We start from the raw sequence: 25352 nt of genomic DNA on the forward strand, positions 1-25352 counted from the left end.
AAGGGAATAAATGCTGCCAACTCAAGTACCCTTCTTTCCCCCTTGTTTTATTTCAGCAAAGAAATAAACCCCTCAAACAAACAGAAGTCCTCCTGTTTAACACTTTCTCCCTCAAAATTGTTTTGAGACAGAGAAAGGCAGTAGTGGCAGCTGCTGGCTGAAAGGAGCAACTGCCTTTTTCCTTCTAAGTGGAATTATGGATGGGTACACCAGATGACAGAGAAACAAGCACGCATCTGTACTGACTCCCAAGGTAAGAGAACCTCTGCTGCTGTTACACAGCTTCATTTATGCCCTTGAGTCTCACCACATGTGGGAGTTTTCACTGAGTATCCCCAAACATCAGAGTAGAAACCATACAGAGCCCCACAGAAAAATTGTGACTTTGGTCCACCTGCCCTGTTACTCACAGCTGCCTTAACTCTGGAAGAGCATAACCCTTGCCTTGCCTCAGGCCATCATGGCTTGGCTGCCTTCTCCTGCCAGAAACCACTTTGTCACAGCTAGCCAGCAATGTGACGATGATGTGACTCAACTGTTGTCGCGGAGCCTTGCTGTGCATGAAGAGGATCGCAGCAGCATGCTGGGGACAGAAAGGTGACGTTGCTCAGCAGGAGGGTGGTGTTCACTGTGATGCAAAGCTTCTCGTTTATGTGAATAGGTGGCATAGAAGCACTGCTGGGACAGCCCATGACAGATCACCCATAACAAATCATCTCTGAGCTGCCAGTGGCTTTGGAGTCACAGCTGCTCTTGTCATCGCTGGGAGGAATAAAGCTCTACACAGTTGGCTGCAGCTGGCAGTCCTGACCCTCACAGCAGCAGCAAGAAAGAATCATCACTCTCTCCCTGTCTCTTTGGAGATAAATCTTCCCTCCATCTATCCTGCTTTGAAGAGATGTGAGGAAAAGAAAATAAAATAAGATTTAAAATCTCTTCTGATCAAAATTGAAGAAGAATCTCTTGTGAGGTGATTTCAAGGAAGACAAAGAGGAATGCTGATCACATCTGTTCAAGCTCTGTGTCCCTCTTAGTATGGCTGGGTTGCTTTTCTCTTGACTGTCACGTTAAGAGCAATGGGAAGACTGAAATGGGAGCATAAATAGATTGCCTGTCCTATATATAAATTAACATTTTATATGGTGTTTCACTGTGATTATTTGATTTCAAATGTCAACTGCACTTGGAATAATAATTACCAGTAGCATTTATTAACTTATATATCCCACAGGTATTAAAAGGAATATGACTAAGGGAAATAAAAACTCAACAACTTGTGATATCTAGATAACAACTAGTGAAGACTTTAGACCAACTGCATATTTTTAACTGCAGTGACTTGTATTTTAGTTATCTTAGTCCATTAAACAGATCACCGTGTTTACTTTTCAGTTCTCACCCAGCATATTGCTGCAGGCATATTTAAAAGAAAATTTTAAACACTGTTCAAACTACAAAGATGTATTTTTCTAAAAAGTTTCACAATGTCTGAGAAAATACATGTAATGACTCATCCAACAGTTTTACTATGCCTATTTTAGGCAGAACTCCTTTGTTTTGATTTTTAGATGCCTTTAACTCTTCCTTTGAAATTCATGTCTCTTGTGAGATACAGTCTTATCTCTCAAGAATAATTAGGATTGACAATAATCATGCAATTATTATAATCTCAGACTAAAAATGTATGGTAGGTTGACCCTGGATGAGCAGTAAAACTCCCACCCAATTGCTTGCTCCCTCCTACTCCCTTCCCTGAAACCAGCTGGATAGGGGAGAAAATAAAAAGGCCCAGATTAAACAAGCTCATGAGTAGATATAAAGAAATTCCCAATTCCTGTTGGGAGAAAACTAGACTTTACTCAGGGAAATTAGCTTAATTTATTGTCAGTTGAGATAAACGTTTGGGCACTGACATGGATAACAACAAACAACCAACTTTAGGGGAAGGGTGGGGGCTGCCCCACAATGGAGCACCTCCACCTCCTCCAACCTTGCTGTTCCTCTGCTGCTTCTCACTCCTTTTGGTCCCTCCTCTTACCTGTGCCCTATCTTAAATATGCTTCCACAGAGGTGCCACCAGCTGTGCCCGTGTGTGCTCAGCTGTGTCCTGTGCTGGGTCCAGTTTGAAGCTGTCTGAAACCATCCTGCAGGGCAGCTCTGGCCCCTTCCCACGGAACCCAGCCCTGCAGCTCCCCCTGCCAGCACCTGGCTACCTGCTCCACATACAGTAGGTCATTATCCAGATAGGAGGTTACATGACACTTTTCCATTGTTTATCATTCTTCCCTTTCTGAACTGTTGTCTGTACATCTCAAGGGAAGCAATTAAAACTAACATGGAAATAGTGGAAAATGACAGATATTTTAGAAAACTTCTCTCCTTTTAGAAGCTGATTATTGTCTACAAATGCAGTCACACATTAAGGAATAGTGAGACTCTCTAGGTGCTGCTAGATCTAACCAGAAACATGCAGCATCACCAGGGGAGGCCCTCATTCTTTGCTAGAGAGTCTCTCCAGTCAGGCATTTCTGCTCTAAACTACAAAGATGAATACCCAGTTATAAATAGCATATGACTTTTTTTTTAGAAAGTAATGGAAAAACATCAAAAATACAGGTTTTCAGCATGTGTTTGAAGCCCACTGGAATGAATTAGCTTTTTCTTGGGCAAACCAACAAATGGGTCTCTCCCTCAGCCATTTAAGACTACAGCTAATTTACAGGGCTTGGGCATATTTCAAAGGTACCAGACCTGGGAATGTGTGTGGCTAAATCACGAGCCCACAAGAGACAGGGACTCTTCATCCTCTGGCCCTCACTTCTCCTCCCCTTGTAGGAAAGAAAGAAAATTGGGCATGCAGACAGAGAAAGAGCAGGAGTGTCTTCCACACAGGTCCATCATCTGGCTGATGGGAGAACCAGGACCTTGCCTATTCCTCTCGAGACATTTTGCCCTTGGTCATTGCATGTTTCACACATTTACCTCTGTATCTATCCAAATTCATCTGAAGTAGCCTTGTTTGGAACACATCATAGAATGGAGAATCCATGACTTCTTTGAGCTTTTTCCAATGACAATCATTTTCATCATTAAGTGTGTCTTGCTTCTTTTTGTACTTGGCTCCAGCCCCCAGACATTACTGCTTGTTGTGCTTTTTCCTGCTAAATTAAAGCGCCTTTTGATACCAGTATTTTAATTCAGTTAAGTTTTTTAAGATAGTGAGAATTACTTAATTACGCTTTTCTCTGAAATAAGCTAAGCAGACAGATCTCTTGCTGTGAGGCATTTTCTTCCATATTTGAACTATAGTCTTTCAATACTCTCCCTTCTTGTAAGACAGCTTAGAAGCCTGGCCAGCAGTAGCAGACCCAGTATTTTATCAGGTGAAATTAATTCCCTCCTCCCACTGCCCTACTTACAGACCTGAGGATTGTACTAGCTCTTTTTGCAGGAAGATCTCAGGATTGCTAACATCCCCTACTGAGATGCCTGCTTTAACCCTTGCCTCCAAATCAGTTCTGCAGCTCTTAGAGCTAAATTACTGATTTTGAAGACATGACCACATTCCTTGCTCTTAAATGCACAGCTTTACATTTGCCTGCATTAAAAATGCATTTTGTCAGCAATGTTTTATTGCCTGGTCCTTAGTGCTATTCGCCTTTCATGCCATGTACAGATTTGATCAACCACAGTGCTGTATCTGCTTTTGAGCCCTCTTTACTGTCAGATCTAGCACTAGTCTGTGCAAAATCTCACCAGAAACACTCCACTCAGCAAGGATTCCACGTTGCAGGCTACTTTGTAAGATTCCTAGTTTCATTCACAATCCATTTAAAGCCCATCTCATTTGCATGAGCTATTGCCAATTTCTTTATTGAAACCCCAGGCACTATTTTATCAAATGCCCTGTGAATGAATTTTATCTACAAATTGAGGTAATAACCTCAAATAATAGTGTCAAAGGACACAGTGGGATAAGAACTCTTTTTTTTTCCTCCAGAATAACATAAAACATAAAACTACTTTCTCAAGGTTTACATCCTCATGCTCCAGTTTTCAACTGACTAGAGTATAATCATTATTTTGCCCTCATGGCTGGTCTACTTCCTGCTGTCTATATTATTTTTCCAAATATTGTTAGCTAAGCATTTTGTCAGGCTCCTAGAATATATAAAACTGTATAAAATACATTTAAACTGCCCACCAGTTGGATAGCATTCTCTTCAGCCTACTCTGTGCCACTCTTGATGACACACTAGTCCAGTCTCAACTTTTCAAAAGAGATTGAAGCAGGTTGAACTGACCCAGATCAGTTCTGGTTACTACTGCAAGTCATGAATTATACTGAGGAATGAGTTTGGCAGGAGACTTAATTTTGTGCTTGATTTACACATGTATTTGAGCATAAGAGGAAGGAAGGAGTTAACTGTGCTTAAGTCTAGCAATATGTTCTCCCACAGTAAGTAGTATGTGATACCATCTTGCATTGCTCAGGGTGACAAAGTAGAGCTGGTAGACTCCCACATTTTTTCTCAAAGTTAGCTCATGTACTTTGTACCTCATGTACTTTGGAGAGAGATGATATTCTTTAGAGCTAAAACTGCAGAATTGGCTCCAGAACTTTGAATCTCTTGATACACTGCCTAATGCATCTGTACTTTTTTTATGGTGAGAAAGGAATTTCTTTAGAAGCATTTAATTAGGGGACTGTACAGTATGTTTCAAACTGTAGTAGGATTCCATCCAGTTACTGCTGTCCACAAGAGAGAGCTGAGAAGTATTAAAATTACAGTCCTTTGGATCCCAGTTTATACCAAATCTATGTCCTGGGTACTCCTTGTTGCATCTGTACCATGAGCAATCCAGCATAACAATTTGCTTTCTCACATCTCAGCACTGCTCTCAAGACTCAAAATTCTTTGATGCTCCAAGCTGTCTCTTTCTGGCTGCTTGTGGGTGTTACTGTCTGGTCCCTCAGGGAATGAGTATTCCTCCCACTCGTTTGCTTAAACCCACTGCTTTGCAGTCCCATGTGACTTCTGTCGCAGCAAGGATCTGTGTCACTTTATTTTTGTGACATACTATAAGACGTTGCAGCTTGCAGTTCTCTGATCTCTGGCTTTCCAAAGGTTATATTCAGTCTCTACTGCTGCAGTCTGTATCTTTGTTCATCACTTGCTCCACAGGAAAGTTCCCCTCTCAGTTAATTCAGGCAGGCCCAATGAATTAGGGTGAACTGTCCTGCCTTCCTTTCCTACCACAGGTGCACCTCAGGAACTGCTGGTTGCTTTGTGGATGTTTTCATTCTTGTGGTGTCATGAAAAGCCCCTCCCCACCCTTGCCACCCCCTCCATCCTTACCATCACCAACAGATCAAATTCCTTTGAAGCTCTCTGGTATGCTCAGTGTAACACAGCTGGAAAGCCAAAGTGTTGTGTTGAAGTTGGTTTTATTTTGATTTTTTGTACTTTTTGATTGGCTCAATGAATACATCCAGGGAACTAAAGAACAAGGCAATAAAAGGGAAGCTATTAGAATGCAACACTGTGGAGCTGAAAAGCTGGCTTATTCAATCACTCTAAGTCAAGCACAGATCACTGTAGTTACAGGGCTTCTCTGTGTCACTGCATTAGAAAAGTCATTGCGAGGAAGCACCTGGGGGGAATATCCAGCTAACTTGGTGAGCTTGCTGTGTGTAAAGCTCCTGGGAGAAGCATTCAGCCCACAGAGACAATGAACCAAAGTCAGAAAATTCAGATGCTGGAGTCATTTGAAGAAGCTAACTTTAATAATGCTTTTGAAGACATCTGTGTTGCCAGATTTTTTTTCAGATGTTACAGCCTCAAAGTAAGAATTAAGCTTTTAAAAATGGTGCTCTTTCTGTTGGCAACATATTTTTTGCATTGTAACATTTAAGCTTCACATCAATAAAAGAATGGGATATTTTATATACATAGAATTATATACATTTATGCTTAAAAGCATTTTAAACAGACAACACAGTATTTTACCTCAAGAGGTTTATAAAGTATAACACACTTGTAAGGTTCTATTTCAAACAAAATATTTCACCTGTATTGTTTAAAAATCTCAATGAAATTATGCTATTATTCAATATTTATTTTGATCTTCTGTTAGGCAAACAGTTGCAGCTGGCACCTGCAGAGGGCTGCAGTTTACAGCTCTTTGTTCAAGCAGCAGCATTACTGATTTTGACATGTACAGTGAGCACAGACTCCACACATGACAAGAAATACGAGGGGCAGCCATAGTGGGGAGGATCCAAACATCCACTCCCTGTCCACGTTGTTCTGGGTGCCAGTTGTTAGGCCACACCTTACAGGACTGAGCAAGAGGTTTGCACTGCGGGAGCTGCCTCCAAATTCCAGTATAATTGTACACAGCACATGCCCATGGACAGCTGGGACCTACTTCACCCCTTCTGGAAGAAAGGCTGGTACAAGATACCAAGTGACACCAAGTATTGCCCACCACAGGATTTCACCTCATGTATGTTTCAAAGACATCTGATAAACTCTCCCGTTCTTGGTACTAAACCTGCATGAGTTTTCTGCCTCTCAACTTTTCTTCACTCCCAACAGTGTTAACATCCCAAACAAGACACAGAGGCTTGTTTCCGATCCACAAACATCAGCCTCAGGGGAGCATTCAACATCATAGATGCCTGTGAATCTTGTCCAGGCTTGTACTTCATTGGGTGTTCTGGCCAAGATATAAAATTGCTTCATCCCAGGCTAAGTTCAAGCACAAATAAGTCTTCAGTGGTAATCGTGACTGTTTTGCCATAAATTTGATGAGGACTGGGCTGCTGATGGGATTAAAAACCTTTTTCCGTTGCTACACAATTCTGTTCTTGAAATGAACACATGCTTTGCACCCTCTGTTGCATCAATCTGAACCTTTCTCTTTCTTCTGCCATCTTTTGGAAATATCAAACATTCCATTAATTTTGCAGCTTCATTTGGTTAGTGTTAATGGCCTGATGATGCCAACACTTAGCTATTGCTTCATTCTTTGGATTAAATTTATGCTGTAGTTACAGAGACGATGGTATCAGCATGAATCACACTTGTAACAATCCAGAGTTACCAGTGCCTAGGGAATACACAGGGAATCCTTAATCTCTGTGTTATACAATTCGTATTTTTCCTAGGAAATTCCTCCAGTGTCCTTTCCCAAGTACTTTCCATCTCCATTCTTTCTGTTGGTCCTTGAAAACATCTCATTTTTCTACTTGGATGTCTACTCTATGATGTTTCTATGCAGCTGAATCATGTCTAAAACAATTCTTCCTGGTATCATTTCATTCTTCTTCCCTAACTTTACAGACTTTAATATTTTACCAACAACATCAGAGAGGAAATTGGCTGAGCAGTAAATGGATTAACAGCATCTGCCTCATTCCTACCACTGTGCCCTCAAACTTTTCTAGCAAGGTTTTAACAACCACCTGATACTTTGAAGTTATATTTACTAACTCTTCATGACTTGTCTTAAAGTTAATCTGTTAAATCATGGCTATTGGTTGCACTGTATGAGTACTAACTCATTTATATAATTATTGCCTAAGATAAAAATCTTGAGAGGAAATTTCATTGTACATCTTGCTCTTTGAATTTCTTCAGTGTATTACTTCTCAGTTGCATGCCACACTAGGATTCTTCCAAAAGAATGTAGTGATCCAATTTAAAGACTGATGACTTGACATCATCAGTTGTCAAAATAATTTTAATAATCTTTTCTTTTGATGAAATTGTTTTCAACTTTGTGTCTTGCACTCAGGAATACACACATAGTAGATTCATGCAACAGCTTTTGGCACATCATGAATATTGATTTATCTTCATTAATTCCATGTTTTAATCTTCCAGACCTATCCAGATGCACATCTAAGATATTTTCTTCATTGGCTTGCTTATAATTTTAGAGATGCCAGCAATCTTTCTATGAGGTTGTTAATTTTTATTATCTTTGAATAAATAAAGATATTTTCTTATGGAATGGGACTTGCTCTTAGCATGCAACATTTTCTATTTCAGAATATTTAGACTTGAGGCCATCATTCTCACCATCTACCACTGTATTCTGATTCTTTCCACATTTAATATTCATACAGTAAAAATTTCCACAACAAAAAAACTTCAATGACAACTATCTTTCTAGTGATGATGTCATGAATGACCATTTTTGTGCATTTTGCATTGATATATCTGAATACAAGTGATTTATGCTCATGCTTCTACTCAGGTTTTTTTGTCCTTACTTGACATTTGCCTCATATGCTACTGGTCCCCCATCCCACATCTTCCCTGACTTCCCAGATACCTCTCCTTTCTCAAGATTTACTGCCCTGCTCTTTGGAAAACTTTTTTGTCATGCACAAACTGCAGTGCTTTTGATGATAGTGTCTCAGTCTGTGCCATTTTTACTCTTGCTTGAATTTTCCATAATCTCCAAAAGTGGAATCTAATTGTGGATTCTGACAGTTCTCCAGATGATGCTCTCTCAGTTTATGGCCTGAGAGAACACTATCAGCATCAGGAACTCCTGAAGTTTATAGCAGAACACCCAATGTGAATTTTATATGTGCTGTGGGTTTTAGAAAGATGTCTTCTCTCTTTTCACACTTGTGTTCTCTTGACACAAATCTACTAAAATTCAAAAATTTATCTGTGCATTGTTTAAACTTCAGATAAAATTATTAGTATCATATAAACAACAATACTAGTAGTGGGTTTATAAACAAAACTCGAATCTTTGCTTTAGAGACCCTCTAAGCCATACAAATAAAACCTGTTAAAATTACATAACAAGTTTGAAATTTATTTATAAACTACAAGTGACAACATATGCTGTTTGCCACATCAGACAACACTAGCTGCCACATCAGCTCAAGTACAAAAATCCTAAGGTATGTTCATAGATCTGATGAAAACAAGGATGCTTCCCTCATTAGAAAAATCATAAATGAGACAGAGAAGTCACTTAAAAGTCAAATCAGAGTTACATGACTTCTGCAGATGAGACTCTGCATTTGGCTGCCTCTCCATAAGGCAGTTAGAAAACTCAATGACATTTAAATCACCTGTAGCATCTTCCTTTGGCTATAACTGCCTTATACAGACTCTTCTCTAGAAGAAACATTATTTCAGAATCCAAAAATGTTAAAAATAACTAAATGGCTTTGAAAGAAAAAGGAAGATATTAGTCTCACAAAAACTGCAACAAAGGGAATGACTAACTCTTGTTTTAAGAGTAAGGACTATTGCCACAGAGAGCAATAAGAAAGGAGGACAAAGAAATGTTACTTCCTAGAGTTCAAATCTAACTTTCCTCCTTATCCATGGGGAAGTGATAAATGGAAGAAAATGTGGAACAGCTGGAAAGGATAAAAGTATCAGGAGACACAACAAAGCAAAACATTCCCCCAGATGAACAGATTTCCCTTTGATCTAACAAAGATTTGAAATTTGTCAGTTATAAACAAAACAGAAAATTAGGATATGCAATAGACATCTATAATGGATAGGAGCAAGATGAAAGGTCTGAGATGAATTGTGACTGGTATGAAGTGCTCCAGGTTGGTTTTTTTTCTGATCTTGTACTACTCTCACAACTAGGCAATTACTTGGCTTCCTATGCCATTAAAATTGCATAATGAAAGCTGGGCTGCTTTTGAAAAAATTAGCAGTAAATAAAGATTGCTATTTTATTATTGATAGTTATTTTGGTAAGAATGCCAATATAAAATGGAATATGTTACTGCTGAGAGAACATCAACAGCAATAACCTGTCTTGGTGAAGTTTATGATCTAGACAGTAATTATTAAATTGTATATACAAACTTAATTATATGTATAGTTGCTGTATTAACTGATTGTCTTTTAAAAGCCCCAGATTAAATATTGTTCCCTCAGTGCCTGCACATCCTGATCTCTACAACAGGCAGCAGTAGGCATAAATCACCCTTTTGTTCACTCAAATCATAAAAACAAGATTGTATTATTTATTAGCAACAACCACCACAATAATATATATAAATAAGTAAACGCTATTAGTCCCACTACAGGGCAAGAAAACAATCAAAGGAACCTTCTTAGGATATTTTCCTAAAGGTCTGTATTTTTATTTGTTTGCTGCAGCCCCTGTTACTGATAAATTTTGCATTTGCATCACCTGCTGTTTCCAGACTGGCATGTTTCAATAGCTCTTCACAATAACCACTTCCCCAGATCTGTTTGCCTCCTTTCATGTTCCTTCTCTCTCCAGACCCAGTTACAGATTGTGTTATTTTATTCACATTTCTGTTCCAACAAGTGGAGAAGGTGATGCAACAAGTCTGATGTTTATTTACAAACTGCAAGTGACAACATGTGTTAATTTAGCTGATTGCACCCAGCAGAAAGAGGCATTCCAGAACTGACCTTCTGGAACAACAAACCAAACTGCACTTGCTCAGTTTCCTTAAGCAAAGCAGATAGAGATTGTTACCGTGACTGAATCACTTACCAGTGCTGTAGCTGCCAGAACACCCCCAAATTAACACAAAAAGGGCAGGGAAGCAGAAGATGACTGTATTTTAAGTCAATATCCTTCACAAAGAAGGAAAAATCAGAAAACTTCTGGAACCTTGATCTATAAGGAAACTGTGATATCAGCTCAGCTCAGCTGGCCAGATACTAATTCAGGTAAACACTGGCACTATAGCCAAAGCAAAAAAAAACAAAAGGCCAAAGCAGAGTGCCATGGCCAGAAGCTGTATTTCTGTTACATTTCTCTGTCTCCAAACTTAACAATTATTTTCATAATTTCTGCATTTTAGTACAAGTTCAGTTTGTTCTGAAAACTCATCAGATAACCCTAGTATATGCCTCAGCTGAGCTAAGGAAAATTTAATGAACACTGGCAGGGGCCCAGCACTCCTCCTCTGAGCTAGAAGAGGACTTTTCACAGCTGCAGTGCAAAGCATTCAGGCATGAGGTTGGGAGTCTTATTTTTCTCCTCTCCCCAGAGCTTGGCACTCCAGGTTTAGGCCTGCTTTAGAAAGGCTGATGTACAGTGACACTCATCCATTGAAATTCCAGTAAAGCCCAGTGTTTTGTCTCCTACAATTGCCATTTGCAGAGTCCTTGGAAAGAATGACAACAGAGCAAATTCACATGGTATTTCCCATAATATTCTCCCAACATCTGACTATTCTTAGCTTAAGGAACTTTTAACTCCAATGGTAGTTTGCTTCATGCTCCAATGGATCTCTCATTCATATACTTTCCCAGTCTTTGAATTCTTGTGAACTCCTTATATCACAGCATCCTTTGGCAAAGTGGCTTTGACTAGTCACCTCCTTGAAGAACTTCTTCCTTTTGTTTGCTTTTCTTCCCCTCTAGTATTTCACTTTATTTTCATTTTATAGTTCCTAGTTTTTCTGCAGGAAGAAACAACAGGTAAATCCCTATCCACCTTTCAACACTACTCCACTGTTCTGGTGGTTCTCTAGCAATTCCTTTAAGCTGTTTCTTTTCCAGGGTGAAGGGTTCTAGACTTCACACTAACTCCTCATGTAGATGTTGATTTGTGCCTTCTGCTGCACTTCTGTGAATCTTCTCATCTTCTCTAGATCTCTCCTCTTTTCTGTGACAATAGGACCAGCACTGCACAGTACTTGCAATGAACTGCAATTTCATACAGTGATCTTTTGCTTTGCTGTCAGCTCTTTTCCCAATCATTACCAATATTTTAGTTTCCTCTTTTGACTGCTGCTGGGCACCAACCTGATGTTTTCAGAGCACTATCATTCTGTCAAAAGGTTTCCCCTGAGTAACAGAGATCACTATTGCAAATGTGAAGTTAGGATTGGTTTTTCCCCTCATGTATCACTTCACATTTACCTATGCTGCGTTTCATCCGCCATTTCATTGTTAAGTTTCATGAAGACTTTCTGAGATTCTTGACAATTGGCCATTGCCTTTACTATTTTGAGTAATTCACATCATCGATAAACTTTGCAGCACAATGTTCAAACTTTTTCTAGGCCACCCCTGAATATGGTGTAGAGGTGAGGATCCAGCACAGACCCCTGCAAAACTCCAATCGTAACCTGGGTCCATTATGAGGATCCATGCTAGGATTTTCTCATTTCTCATTGCCATAGCTGGGATGTTTATCGGGCAAGATAAGCTACTTTGCTACCTTTTTATTCATTTTCTTTGTTCCCAAAATTATTTTTTTAAAGAAACCAGAGAATAAACACTGGCCACCAGAGCATTTGTTGTTACAGATGACAGGACAGAGAAAATCCCTTCTGGTGACATTAAGGTTTTCAGTTTATCAATGACAGGATGGGAAGTACCACAAACCCTAAAGGTAATTTCAGAAAGGAAAGGAAGCATGGTAGAAATATCACAAGAACCAGCTGATATCCAGGCAGACAGGAACATAACCACCAGAAAAACTTTGCCATCCATCTTCTCACATGAACAACACAAGTTATGATGGGGCTGGTACACACACCACATTCAGTGTAATTTGTGGGTACGGTTCCTGAAAAGAGGAAGTGTAATGGCATCTGGCTGGTTATGATTCAGGTTGTTCCAGCACAGAGTTATCATCTACTTTAAAACTATTTTGGTGCTTGACAAGATGCAGAATGCAACAGAAACAAATCAGCAACTTTCTAGTCTGCAAAATTTTATTAAGCAACAGCTGGACAACTCTTACAACTCCAAATCATCAAGGAAAAATAGGGCAATCAGTCCATCTCTCAATCATGTAGACAGTAAAGAATCTGGACAAACCACACTTTTATAGGGCCAACAATACTTTCTAGGCACCTCCTGCAACATCTGTTTCACAAGATACATAAAAGGAGAGGCAAATCAGGGTAGTTTTTAAGTACAATGGAAACTAAGTATAACATGGTATAGTCAGGATTAAAAAAAAAGGAGATTCAAAAAAATATAATTAAAAATAGTCTAGGTAGGTAAAGTTCACAAATGGTGTACCAAATTTTCAAAAGCCTTAAGAAAAACATGCTGGGCTTGCTCACTTAAGAATGCATGCACCTGCATGACTCTATGCTCATTAAATTTAAAAGAAAAATTAAAAAAACAAACTAAACAAAAAAAAAGAAGTAAAAAAATCCCAAATCACTTTTAAAGTTATAGTACCAAAATAATGCATTTATAAACAAATGCAACTCCCCTTCTTTTTCAGGAAACACTACAGTGCCTTTTCAGTCGAATGCATCCCCATGCTATTCCACAACACCATATATTTTATCTACAATAAACAACGAGATCTTGAACAGACCCTTCCCCAAACACACAACACACAAACAGAAAAAGAAGCAGCAAATGCTGAAATAGTGAAACAGAAATGAAAAACAATCAAAGGCAAATCAAGTATCTAGCAAACTAAAAAAAAACAAAGGGCAAGTTAGAAAAGTTCTGAACAAATAGCTTCAAACAACATAGGTAAGAATTACTGGCCGAGCATTATTTATGTGAAATACTTGAAACTCAGGTGTCTACACACTGTTCCAAAATGCTTCTCTTTCATTATTACTTTAATCTTTATCTGTATCTTATGCCATCTACTTGGCCATTCAGATAAAATTTTAAAAAAATAGACAACCTTTGTCAGGATTTAGAATTGCTGAATCAGTCCACATTTTAAAACTGTAAACCAGAGGATTAAGAACAGACTGGCAGGCTTTGACATCACACCTCTAAACTTTCATTGAACATTCTGGATAGGTAAGTATTTGGTGTTTTCATTTATTTAATTTCGTCTCACAAAATTATGTTTTCTTGATCCTGCAGTCAGCTCTATGACAGCAAACCAGTGCACTTGCATTGTGCTCCCAAACAATCAACTTGACTTGAAACAAAAATTTCTCATTACCTATTTATTTGCAGAATCGAAAGTTAAAGGGTAAAGCTTTTCATTTTCTTAGCAAGAATTGCTTCACTGAATCTTATTTCATTCTTTTGTTTCATTAATTGCTTCTGCCTTAACACTTTTCTAGATGCAGCAACAATCAAACTGCCCAAAGAAACTCCTGATATATCTTCAGTAATATCAGGCAATAGGGAAAGCAGTCCTTCAATCTTAAAAACATCTCTGTAGGGCTTCTTAAGAAGAAAATTAAATAAATACAAAGACAAAATAATTCATATAGACCATTGTTCACAAGTAGTAATTAATTTTATTCCTTTGAGAACGGTGCGTGTAAATTCCAATCCTGTAAAGAGGACCTCTGGTGCCTCCCTGCAGACTACTCCCAAGGACAGCAAGACTCTAAATTGGTATTTACTAATGAAGGTTTGTGCCTTGAAGGGGAAGAGACATGAACACAAAAAACAATTTGTCTACTAGAATTTTCCCACTTTTGTAAGCAGTATAGGTGACTTGGTCTCTTACACTGGGAAAACTATTATGCCAATCTCTGAATAACATCCTTAACTTGCCCTCCTGTCCTGTCCAGGAATAAAAGTCAAAAATCTGAATGACTATTCTGTGGCCAGGATTTTACTTCTAGCATTCTTCAAGGGGGGGTTATACTGAGCTGTCAACACAGCTATTGGCTAATGCCCTATAATTTCCTTGGGTGGATATATATGGGTCATACAAGTCATTTTTACCTTATAATCACACAGTAACAGGGAAGTACCTTTTGGATTGCATTCTGGTCTCTTATGTATCTTGGTGTAACCATGTAGTGAGGCTGGAAGTTGGCCCTCTGTCAGCATGCCACACAAGGGTCTCATCTCTTACCAATCTCTAAGTCTGATTTACTGGTCTGGAGTAATTTGGGCCCTGCAGACATGCAATTCCTAACTGCTGCCTGGGAAACACATTCTTAAAACTCAATGAAAATTTACTGTGTCTTCTCTCCCCTTTCATTTAATCAAATCAGTTTTTGCACTTGCTGCTCTTTTTATATGAGGATGTAAAATGTTTCTGGGAGGTAAGAGGGCACCAAGGTAACATAGGATCACACACATCAGGCTGCAAAAAGCAAATGCACAGAAATTGTCTGAGGCAACAATCAGGCAAGCTCCAAAATCTGTAATTTCTGAGAGGACACTAAAAAGACACTCCAAGGAAAGCCTGGATCTATGGAAAGTTTAGGCTGAAGGCTTCAGCAAAGTTTGGTATCCTTGTCTGACACATGTAGACCTTCATGCATCTTCATAAAATCACTGTTTTACTTGTGGCTGCATCACAGGAAACTTTTGTAACTGAGATAAACCTGTGTGCAGATTTACTGATATTCAGGCAGCCCATGGCACATGCTACCTTGGTCTCTGGAACTGAGTGCAAAATTGCTAATGTGATCATTCCTTTTTCTTTCCTTTGTTACCCCCCACCTTCTCATAGTATTGGAGAAATCTGTATTCTTACTGTTTAAAGCTAAATTTTGCTACTCTATTTATGCCAGACTTTAAGTAGATAATAATATTCTGAGGATATCACCACTATTTTTTCAAAATTATCAGGTTTTTGATTTAATCCCTTTGCAACTCCAGCATAGCAGATTCTGACTTCTGATGGACACCGTGGCTGCTGGCTGGCATCAGGGCTCTCTCTGCTCAAAGCTGCTGCAGCCAAAATCCATGGCAGCTTCATGCTGTTCTTGGAGCAGACCTAGAAGGATGACTGGAGGAACACCTGCTCCAACAGGTCTCCTGTGGAGCATCTTGAAGAGGCAAAGCTGCTGCAGGCAACATCAGGGCACAGCTCCATGAGCTCCATGCAGCACCTGCCAGAAGCACTGTGGCAGTGCTGGAACCAGCTGAGCCCAGCTGCAGAAGGAGCACTTTTAGGCTGAGCAGAGGAAAATGCTTCAGAGGAAACTGCTACACTATTCCTTGTGCTCAGCTTACTCCAAGCTAGTTTGCCTGTACCTCCACCTGGCATAAAATGATGCCATTGCCAAATCCTACTAAACTACAGTGACCTCTTTTACAAGCAGCCTGTGTCGTTACACCCTCTCTTATCATGTAACCCACCTTATCTTGTACCTCAAGAAAAAGCAAACCATGCCTTCTACTTTTTAAGCTACTCCCAACCAGAGTATAGTTACAAATAGAGGAAGAAAACAGAGGACAGATTTCTGCAGGTGCCAAAGAACTCACCTAGACTCTTTGTAGTCCGCACAGTTCTCCATTGCAAACTCATTGTGTTTAGCTGCCAAAAAATATTTTTGCCTGCATTATGAATTTTTTACATATTATCCAGCAAAACCAGGTCTTCCTATAAGCATTTTTAATTTCTTGCAGCAAAATATAACTGTTAGCAAAAAATTGCTTACAAAGATGGTCTTTAAATATAAATAAGTGTGTATAACTCACTGATACATAATAAAAAAATAATCCCTAAATCACTCATTACATTATGCAAAAAAAAAAAAATGGTTTTTGGACATTAACAGGAACTCTACATTAAATAATCTTCAAAAAACCACTCAAAACTCCCTACAGAAAAATCAAACCCTAACTAAAACAAAACAAAAAAACAACCCAACAGAAACAAAACAAACTCCCTAGACTGTTAAAATTATTGCACAACTGAAGAAAAAAAAGTTTTGGAAAAAAACATCCGTAACATCCTTTTTAATGGAAATTACTGCATGTATAAAAGAACTAGATATTTCTGAACACTTTCCTACATTCTTCCTAGAAGTACTTAAGTTACCTAGAGAAAAATTGGGTTTTACTAACAAAATAGAAAATATAATATCGATCTTTTGGCTTAATACAATAGCAGTCTTCACAATTAAAGTGAATAAGTGGGGATATTCTTACATTTGTTTCCTATATTGTATCTCAAATGAAAATAAAATGACTTTCACTTGTTCTTTTTATAATTTAGGATCCAGTTGCACACTCAGATTTCTATGTATTGACCATTCCTTTCATTAAAATTCTATATATTTCAGAGCATTTTCTCTCTCTAATATTGGGGATTCTCTACATATTAAAATATTTAATTAAAGAGACTCGGTTAAATTATTTTCAAAAAGATAAAAGACTACCTTATCTTATAGAATTTTCTGACAAGTAAATGGAAAGTATGTTGGAAATAGCATTTATTTTCCCAATTTTTTGGTAATTATCCCTTGTTCTTTGCTGGGGCAGAAACCAGAGCTCTTTCTATGCCAAGGCTCTTTGTGAGTGCCATCAGAAGGATGCAGTCATGACCTGGACCAATGAAACCAAATAACTAACTCTGTTACTTGTTTTGTTGGTTTCAATTCTTGGTTCTCCATTAGAATAAAACTACTGGTAACGGGTAAAATTTGGCAATGAACAAAATGAACTGGAATACTCTTCCCTGGAAGGTTAAAGAAACTGCAAGCAGAAGTCCTTATTCAGATTAGGTTTTCTTCAGAGAATAACATTCACATTGTTTCCACATCCTAATAATTTTGGCTGGTGATGTTCTTCCAGCTGAGTATTTCTGACATATGACTAAGTGGCCCTTCCCTCAGCAAGCAAACAAGCCAGCCCTGGTATGTTTCTTGTCTTACAGCGTTCACTGTGTGCCTGTCAAACACTAATTAGGGTACAGCTGATTAGCACAGACCTTAGGGTAGGTGAGGCTTCTCATCGGCCAACTTCCCTCCTTGTGTACTGGAATCAGTGGACTAAGAATTCAACCTCCTGTTTTTACAGTATATAACTCAATACAGACAAAGAACTTAATAGTGTTTCCTCAATAAAAAATCAGCAAGTGAAACATTTCCATCGATTTTGAAGGGACCAGAACCAAATCTATTTCAGTTCCAGTGCTCCACACACATTATACATACAGGCAATCTAACTGCTGAATAAATGAAGCACATGAAAAAGAAGACAAGTGGGCCCAGACAATTAAAGGAAACAAAACTAATTAATTAAAGAAAACAACAATCTGATAGATGCCAAGGGTAATGTTGAGCCTGACCACTCCCACACACAAGCAGAAGCTGCAAAGCTTTGGGATAATACAGGCATGGTACTATCTACTGCCCCACTCCTTCCTTCCTACTTCTCCTTCCTCCCTCCAACAACACCATCTCACAGGCAGTTTTTCCTGGACCTAACCTGTGGAGCATTATCCGATCTATCCCTTGGCAATTCGCTGAAACTTCTCTACTGGCATTGCTCCTGTGTGCTGTCCAGCTCTGGAAACCTCAGCAGGGCACAAGTTAAAAGCTCACTGCATATTGGTAATTTCTACTACAGCAGGGTCTTATGTGAAATGTTCCTCTAGAATAAATCAAATGCAACACGCATTTGTAGCCCTACTACTAGGACTCAAGAAAAACAAAGACAGAAAATCACACGCATTCATCTTAAGTTATACAGATTTTTTCTAGTAAAAAGGCCAAACCGTGGACGAAAGACAAAGTAGCTGTTGACATCTCAACCAGCAAATCTTTCCCAGCGGGCCTTTAACTTCAAAAGATCGATTTTTACAAAAATCTGCTATGATTTTTTGTAATCTAATGTCCAAATAATTATATTAATAGTTTGGGGGTCAGTCAAACTACTTCCATATCAAAACATATTCTGTAGCAAACTGCTGACAAGGACGAAAAAGTAAACATGTGCACAACACATGGACAACAAAGAAACTGTTCTGTGCAAGCAACCTTGTGAAATGCTCAACATGTCCACATATGCACCAGAGAGAACTGCAGAGTCATACTACTGGTATTAAGATTTCATCTGTCACACTCCATGTAGACACTGGCTTCCTGCTCTTAGTTGCAGCAAGTAGCAAGGTGGGTGACAAAAGACATAATTCTGACCAATTTTTCCCTTCTCTTTCAACTCATTTGTCCTCCAGCCAGCAATGATGCTGTTTCCTGCAATGAATTTGCTTCCCTGATGAAATTTCTTCTTGTAATGACTTGCTACACTTCTGTCTCCCTCCTAATTCAAGCACTGCTGTAGAACTTGATTGATACTGATTGCTAAGAGGACTGAATACACTGGGTCTTATGTTTGCTGGAAAAGCTTTGTTTATGTGGTATAAACACACTGAAATGAGGAGCAAGCACAGGCACAGCCTCAGAGGTACATCCGATCACACTGTACCTCTCATAGCCACAGGCCAAATCATAGAATACTGCTGAACAATGTGAACAAAAAAGCAACGCTCATGATTATTTCCTCTCCAGTTTTCTGTCACCTACTGGAAGATGTTTATCCTCCTTAACAGCACACAAAACAAGCAGACATCAACTTCTTTGATAAAGTGGGTTTTTAAACCCTGGTTCTACTCAGGACAGAGTTAATTTTTGCAGTAGCAAGGAGAGGGCATGGCTAGAACCCAGAGGTTATTCTATACCACCTGCGACTATTTTCTGGGGCCATGGGAAGGGGTCCCATAGTGAGGCAACACAGTCAGGTATTGGCAGAGGCTCCCCTGTGGTGAGCACACGCGTGTGAATCCTTCGCCTCTCATGCACTCTGTTATTAACATCGCTGCTGTTACTGTTTGTTTCCTTATTTCACTGCTGTTGGAGTAAGTTGTTCTTCTCTCTACCTGTGATCTTTACCTTTTGTGCCTCCAATTCTCCTCTCCATCCTACCTCAGGGAAGGGAAAAGGGGAGGGGACAGTGAGCAAGTGGTGCATGGTTTGAAGTGTTTCAGTGGAAAGATTAAATTGGAGAATACCACTCCTAAACCATGACAAACACCTGCTGGAACCATTTCTTCTCTTCTGAGTAACACATCACTGTTTAAAAATTAAATGTTTACCTACAAAAGCCTCCTTGGAACCTGTGGTGCTCAGTTATTGGCAAATATCAGAGAAGAAACACATGTCTTCAAGTATTATAGCTTCTTTTCTTTTTTTACTTTTTTGCTGCCATCACTGATGTTTTAGTAGTAGAAGTACAAATTGGACTAGAAAAAAGTCATGTTCCCTGTTTTAAAAAGAACAGCATGAGATAAGGCAGTCTATCAAAAAGAGCAGTCTGTTTTAATTCCCCCATGAGCTTACATCAGCTACTGTAGCACACACAGCAGAACCACCACAACAAGCCAAAAGCCACACTTTTCCACGTAACACTGAATGGTTCTCAACCCTTCGCTCTTTCTGAGACCCAGCACAACGCTTGAAAAGAAAAAGAAACCAGAAAACAAACAAGCTAACAAACAAACAAACAAACAGAAAACAGCCCCCCACCCTCCACCCCGTGACTGATTAGAGTTAATGCCCTTCTGGTGGGCACCAAAAGACTTTTCCAGTTTTACTGCCTTCTTAACTCCCAGGCATCTCTGCACACCTAAAGCAGGCTGCCCTGACATTTTCCGGTTTGGACTTTATGAGAAGGTCAACATTTTCCTCTCTCCAGTCTCTGCTTTTTCATTTGAGGCGTTGAGTCACATTAGCCAGAGCAACAGCAAAGGCTTGCACTGCAGAAAATGGATACTGAAAGTCCAAAATGTAAGCATTGCCATCAATTCTTCCAAACTGCATCACCTGGGAAGCAGGGGAAGAGGAAAAGGAAGGGAAAAGAGAACAAGGTCAAAAATAAATTAACCACAGACAAGGAAACAAAGAGTAAGAGAAGAGTAAGAGCAAAATTTTTCTGCTTTGTAGGAGCACCTCCCCTTCTCAGTTAATACGACTGGAGCTACAGATGGAATGGGGTATGATGCCAAAGAATAGTGAAAGCACTGTACTCTTTGTCTGTATAGAGTATTTCACTGCAATATTTCATTCCACAGAGTAAACTGATAAAATATGCTAGACTGCATACAGCATTGGTTTAAGTAGCTTGTCGCCAATTACTTTAGCAGATGTGGGAACACCAGCATCATGCTTCCTGCAGGAAAGTATCAGTCTCTCCCTTGGAAGTATCCTACCATCAACCCATCAGGAAAACAGATTTTGTTTTCAAAGAAAGGAGCTTTCAGGGAAGGGGAATAACCAATTTCCCTACTTTAACACTTCATAGCTGATAAGGTGTTCATTCTTTGCAGTTCTGTTTCCCTCTGTAAAAATATCTTCACTAGCACATAATTACAGCAAGAATGAATTAGCAAAGGGGCAGTGAGAGCTGTTTGAAATACAAAAAAAGCAAAACTAGTCAGGTCGTTCATTGCTCTTCCACAGGAAATATCTGAAGTTTGGGCTATTATTACTATTTTTTCATTCGCTTCACCAGAAATACAGATTTTATTTGCTCTACAGTGAAGATCTTTGAGCTAGACTGGAGACTGACTGTACAAGCCAAGGCAGGCTTTGTTATTTCCAACACAAAAAAAACCCCTTGGTTGTGTGGTTTTGCACAGCTGCCCATGGGGACATAGCCACAGCCATTTAACTGAAGAAGAAAGGGGTACAAATGGCTCTGATTGCTGCCTTTGAGCTTACAAGCAAAATCAAAAGACTTCCACCGGTCGTGTATGTTGGATACTTAAGACATCTAACTCCCAACTTAAATCAGATGAAGTTGAGGGCCTTGATATCTTTAGTAAACCAAAAGTGAGTTAAAACTGGACAAGGAAATAAGTATGAGTCTCCTGAATGTCAGTCCAGCATCCTGCTAATTAGCACCACTTACAAGCGTAGGTTTCATGTAGAAGTGGCCAAAATTAAATGTTTCGATTTTTTGAAGTAGCCATTATATCCATCTATCCACAGGCGGTTCAAAAGTAGTCCAGGAGCACTTTGCTTTGGGGTGGGTCAGTGTCTCCCTCCTCTAGCATTAAGAGCCATTAACCCCAGGGGCCTGGTAGCTGCTCACAAGTGGAAATTTTGGCACGCAGGGAAACTAACTGCCTTAGCTACGTGCTGCCTGGCTAACCTTTGTGAAGGCAAGAAAGGAGCGGTGTTCACTCAATTAGCTGCCATCCACAACCACTATTGATGGCAAGTGCAGCTACCACTGTGGAGAGCTACTGTGCTTATTACAAAACCTTCAGCAGTGAGAGCCAGCCAGACTAAAGGAGGCCCTTGTTCCCATGTCTGACAGCAATAAGACCAAACATATTTTGTGTATTTACTTTACAGCTGAATTTCACCCTACATGCTGAACTTAGACCTTTGACAGCTGTTTATTATCAACCATATGGCAAAGCTTTTTTCATGAACAGCTGACAGAAGCAAGAGGCACTCTGCAGCGTGAGTGACAGCTTATTCCTGGCATAGCTTTCCCACATCCTGGCCCCCACTCCAGCACGCGTGTGCCAACCCTTCCTACCTGTCGTCCTTCCAGCTCAATCTGGAAGTTTTTTGCTGACTCCTGGGTGACTCGCCCTCCAAAGTCCAGCTGGTAGACTTGCGTTGCCTCATTCCACAGTGGCTGCTTGTTGGCCATCACATACACAAAGCCTTGGCTTCCCAGTCGCCCATCCTCCTTCTCACTGGCCTTCCGGCACTTGAATTCATCCAGCTCACTGGCTGTCCTCAAACTCCTTTTAGTTTTCCAACCCTTTTTACTGCCCTGGCTCTGGTTCATCAGTTCATCTCCGCTGATAAAAAGCTCTGGCTCACTCTCTGAACTGTCCTGAAACTCATTTGTCTTGTTTAGTTTCTTGGACTTCAGCTGATCTTTTTGGCTCTTGACCTTCTTCTTCTCCCTCCCCAGCCGAGGGCTGGCTATCAGTGAATTGAAGTCAGTCAGTGTCCTTGCCTCCTTTTTGACTTTGCCCTCAGTGATAGCCTGCACATTTCCTTCCTCAGCTCGACTGTCCAGGCGTTTCCGGCTCTTCTTGCCAAATTTGTCTGTCCTTTGAGGAACCGGGCTTTCTGTCAAGGAGAGCACCTCCTGAAAAGTGTCTGCCGTCTCCACCATTACCTCTGTGCCCACGTGGCCCTGCAGCTCTGCTGGTGGGGGAGACATCACCGGCTTCTCCACCACGAGGAGCGGCTTGGGGGGCAAGGTGCCCTGGGGGTTCTGTACGGGTGGGCAGGTGCTGTAGGAGCTCCATGGGTGCAAGGCGATCGGTGGCAGCTGTAAACTAGAGCAAGTGCTGCTTCCCGGGTACATGGGCGGCAACGGGCAATAGGGGAGGCTGGATGAATAACCTGGCTGAAGCACAACTGTGGGCTCCTGCTGTGCAAACTGTGTTGGGGCCAGAGCTTCTTTGGGGGAGCAGGGGGCCTGCATTCCCTGAAGGGGTGGGGCACTGTAACTTCCTGGGTAAGGTACTCCAACCCCATAACTCGTCTGAAAAGTGGCAGTGGGACTGGTTGGAGACTTGGGGGAAACAAATGGCACTCGAGACATATCCAGATGTTGAGCTTGACCAATGATGAGCGGGGGAGGTTTTAGAGGGTTGGGCACTGAGCTCTGAGATGTCCTTTCCTGAGGAACCCATATCTCTTCGCTCACCATAGGATCCCACTGGTACGGCGGTGGCCGTTTTACACTAAGGGTAGCCTCTGTCAAGGACACAGGTACGTGCCGTACAGATTTCTCCACTGGGCAGTGCTGAGAAAGGGCCTCATCCTCCGTGAAAGCGGAGTTGATATAATCCGCTCGGTCACGGGAATTGTCAGGCGGGCTCAGCAAGCTGTAGGAGGACTGGGAGGCCAGAGGTGAAGTACTGACAGAGTGAGCGATGACAGAGCTGTGTTGGGATCCGCTCCCTGTGCTCAGATCTGGTCTCATGCCACCAATGCTGGAAGTGCTGCTACCAGCATTGGCACTAGCGATGTTGCCCGCGCCACCAGCGCTCGCACCGCTGCTGCTGCCAGCGCCGCCACTGCTGCACTGGCTGCAGGTGTACAAGGCTGTGGGCACTCTCTGCTGGTACTGTGCTGACACAATGTTGCTCTTGGCCTTAGGGGGAAGTTGCAAGGTGGCTCTCTGACCATCCATCAGCTGAGCCATTTTCAGGGCGGCCTCTCTGCTGTTCCTGCGCAGAGTAGCATGAATGATACTGCTGTCCAGCCTCTGCGCCACGCTTCTGCCCTGGGACAGCTGACTGGCAATGTCAGGGTAGGGCGGCGGGTCCCCGGCTGGGATGGAGTAACGGGGGACCGTGAGCCGGTTCAAGGTGGCGCTGGCACAGGGCTGCTGCATCTTCTTCTCGGCAGCTGTGACGCGCAAGGTGGCGGAGCTGCCGGGGCCCGGCAGGGTGTAGGTGCTCTGGGCACAGAGCATCCTGGTGCGAGGCCGGCACACCTCCTCCACATTCCCGCTGCTGTCGAACGTCGTAATCCGCTCGTACCCCAGCGGCGTCTGGTAGTGCCCCGCCGGGTAGAGGGAGAACTCGCCCTTCTTGAGGCAGAGATCGAGGGGCGGCTGTGGGGGCCCGGGCGGGGGCGGCAGGGGGGTGGCGGGCACGGCGGGGATGGTGCCGGGGTAGGGAGGCGGCGGGTTCATCTTGTTCAGCGGCAGCTCCGGGGCGGCCCCGAAGATGACGGCGTCCCCTTCTACCAGCGGCGGCCCCGGCCGCGGGGCCTTGGCCTTGGGCGGGGGCTCATGATCGCGGTCGCCGTGGTCCCGCAGGTCGGCCAGGGCGATGGCGGGGGGCGCGGGGGGCGGCGGGGCCAGCGGCGGCGGGGCCGGGCGGCCCAGCTCGCCCACGGCCAGCGCCCCCGCCCCGGGGCCGGGAAAGCGGCCCGGAGCCCCCGGGAAGGGTCCCGGGCCCTCGGCCCCCGCCTCGGCCGGCGGGTTCGCCAGCACATCCAGCTGCACGTTCTGGTTGGCGAGCAGCGACTGCACCAGGCCGATGCTCTGCGTGGGCGACATGGCCTGCGCCGAGCTGTGGATGGGCGCGATGGGGATGTTGACGGTGCAGGGCGGGCTGCTGGCGGGCGCGCCGGGGGCGCCGGGCACTGCAAGGGACAACACAGAGCGTCACCACCACCTCCACTCCCGCCCAGCATCCCGCCCAGCATCCCTCCCAGCATCCCTCCCAGCATCGCTCCCAGCATCCCGCCCAGCATCCCTCCCAGCATCCCTCCCAGCATCGCTCCCAGCATCCCTTCCAGCATCCCTCCCAGCATCGCTCCCAGCATCCCTCCCCTGCCACGGCGGGCCTGGGCCCCGGCCTGCCCCCGCCACAGAGGGGCCTTTCAAACTATTGCTACCTGTACGGACTCTCTGCCACCTGTTCCCAAAACCGGTGGATCAGACCTCAGTGGGAACACGTAAACCAGCCCATCTCCCGTGACTCCCATCGAACAAGAGCTACTTGCACCAGCTGCTGGTCAGCTTTAAAGCCACTTCTTGGGAGTGGCACTTCAGAGGTCAAGTTGTGAGCGAGCTTTCAGCCTGCACTATGATCACCATGGACTGTCACTATATCACTGAGCATTCACTCATCATCAGGTTTCAACTACTTCTGCTCAATCAAGAGAAATTTTGCTAAAT

General features: G+C 42.1%; 1 protein-coding gene across 3 annotated transcripts in view; it reads right to left on the reverse strand.

Annotated features, from left to right (window-relative positions):
• Nucleotides 1–12691: 12691 nt before the first annotated feature.
• TULP4 (TUB like protein 4) overlaps nt 12692–25352 on the reverse strand; it is a 148156-nt gene continuing 135495 nt past the window's right edge. For all 3 annotated transcript variants that reach the window (XM_021540430.3, XM_021540432.3, XM_021540431.3), the window contains exons 14-15: nt 22230–24814; nt 12692–20503 (exon numbers count right to left, since the gene is read on the reverse strand). In XM_021540430.3, the coding sequence (XP_021396105.1) occupies nt 20387–20503; nt 22230–24814 (2702 nt within the window). In that variant the 3' untranslated portion in view covers nt 12692–20386. The remainder of the gene's footprint in view (nt 20504–22229; nt 24815–25352) is intronic.

Source organism: Lonchura striata, chromosome 3 (assembly GCF_046129695.1).
Source record: "Lonchura striata isolate bLonStr1 chromosome 3, bLonStr1.mat, whole genome shotgun sequence".
In the NCBI taxonomy this organism is placed as follows: domain Eukaryota; kingdom Metazoa; phylum Chordata; class Aves; order Passeriformes; family Estrildidae; genus Lonchura; species Lonchura striata.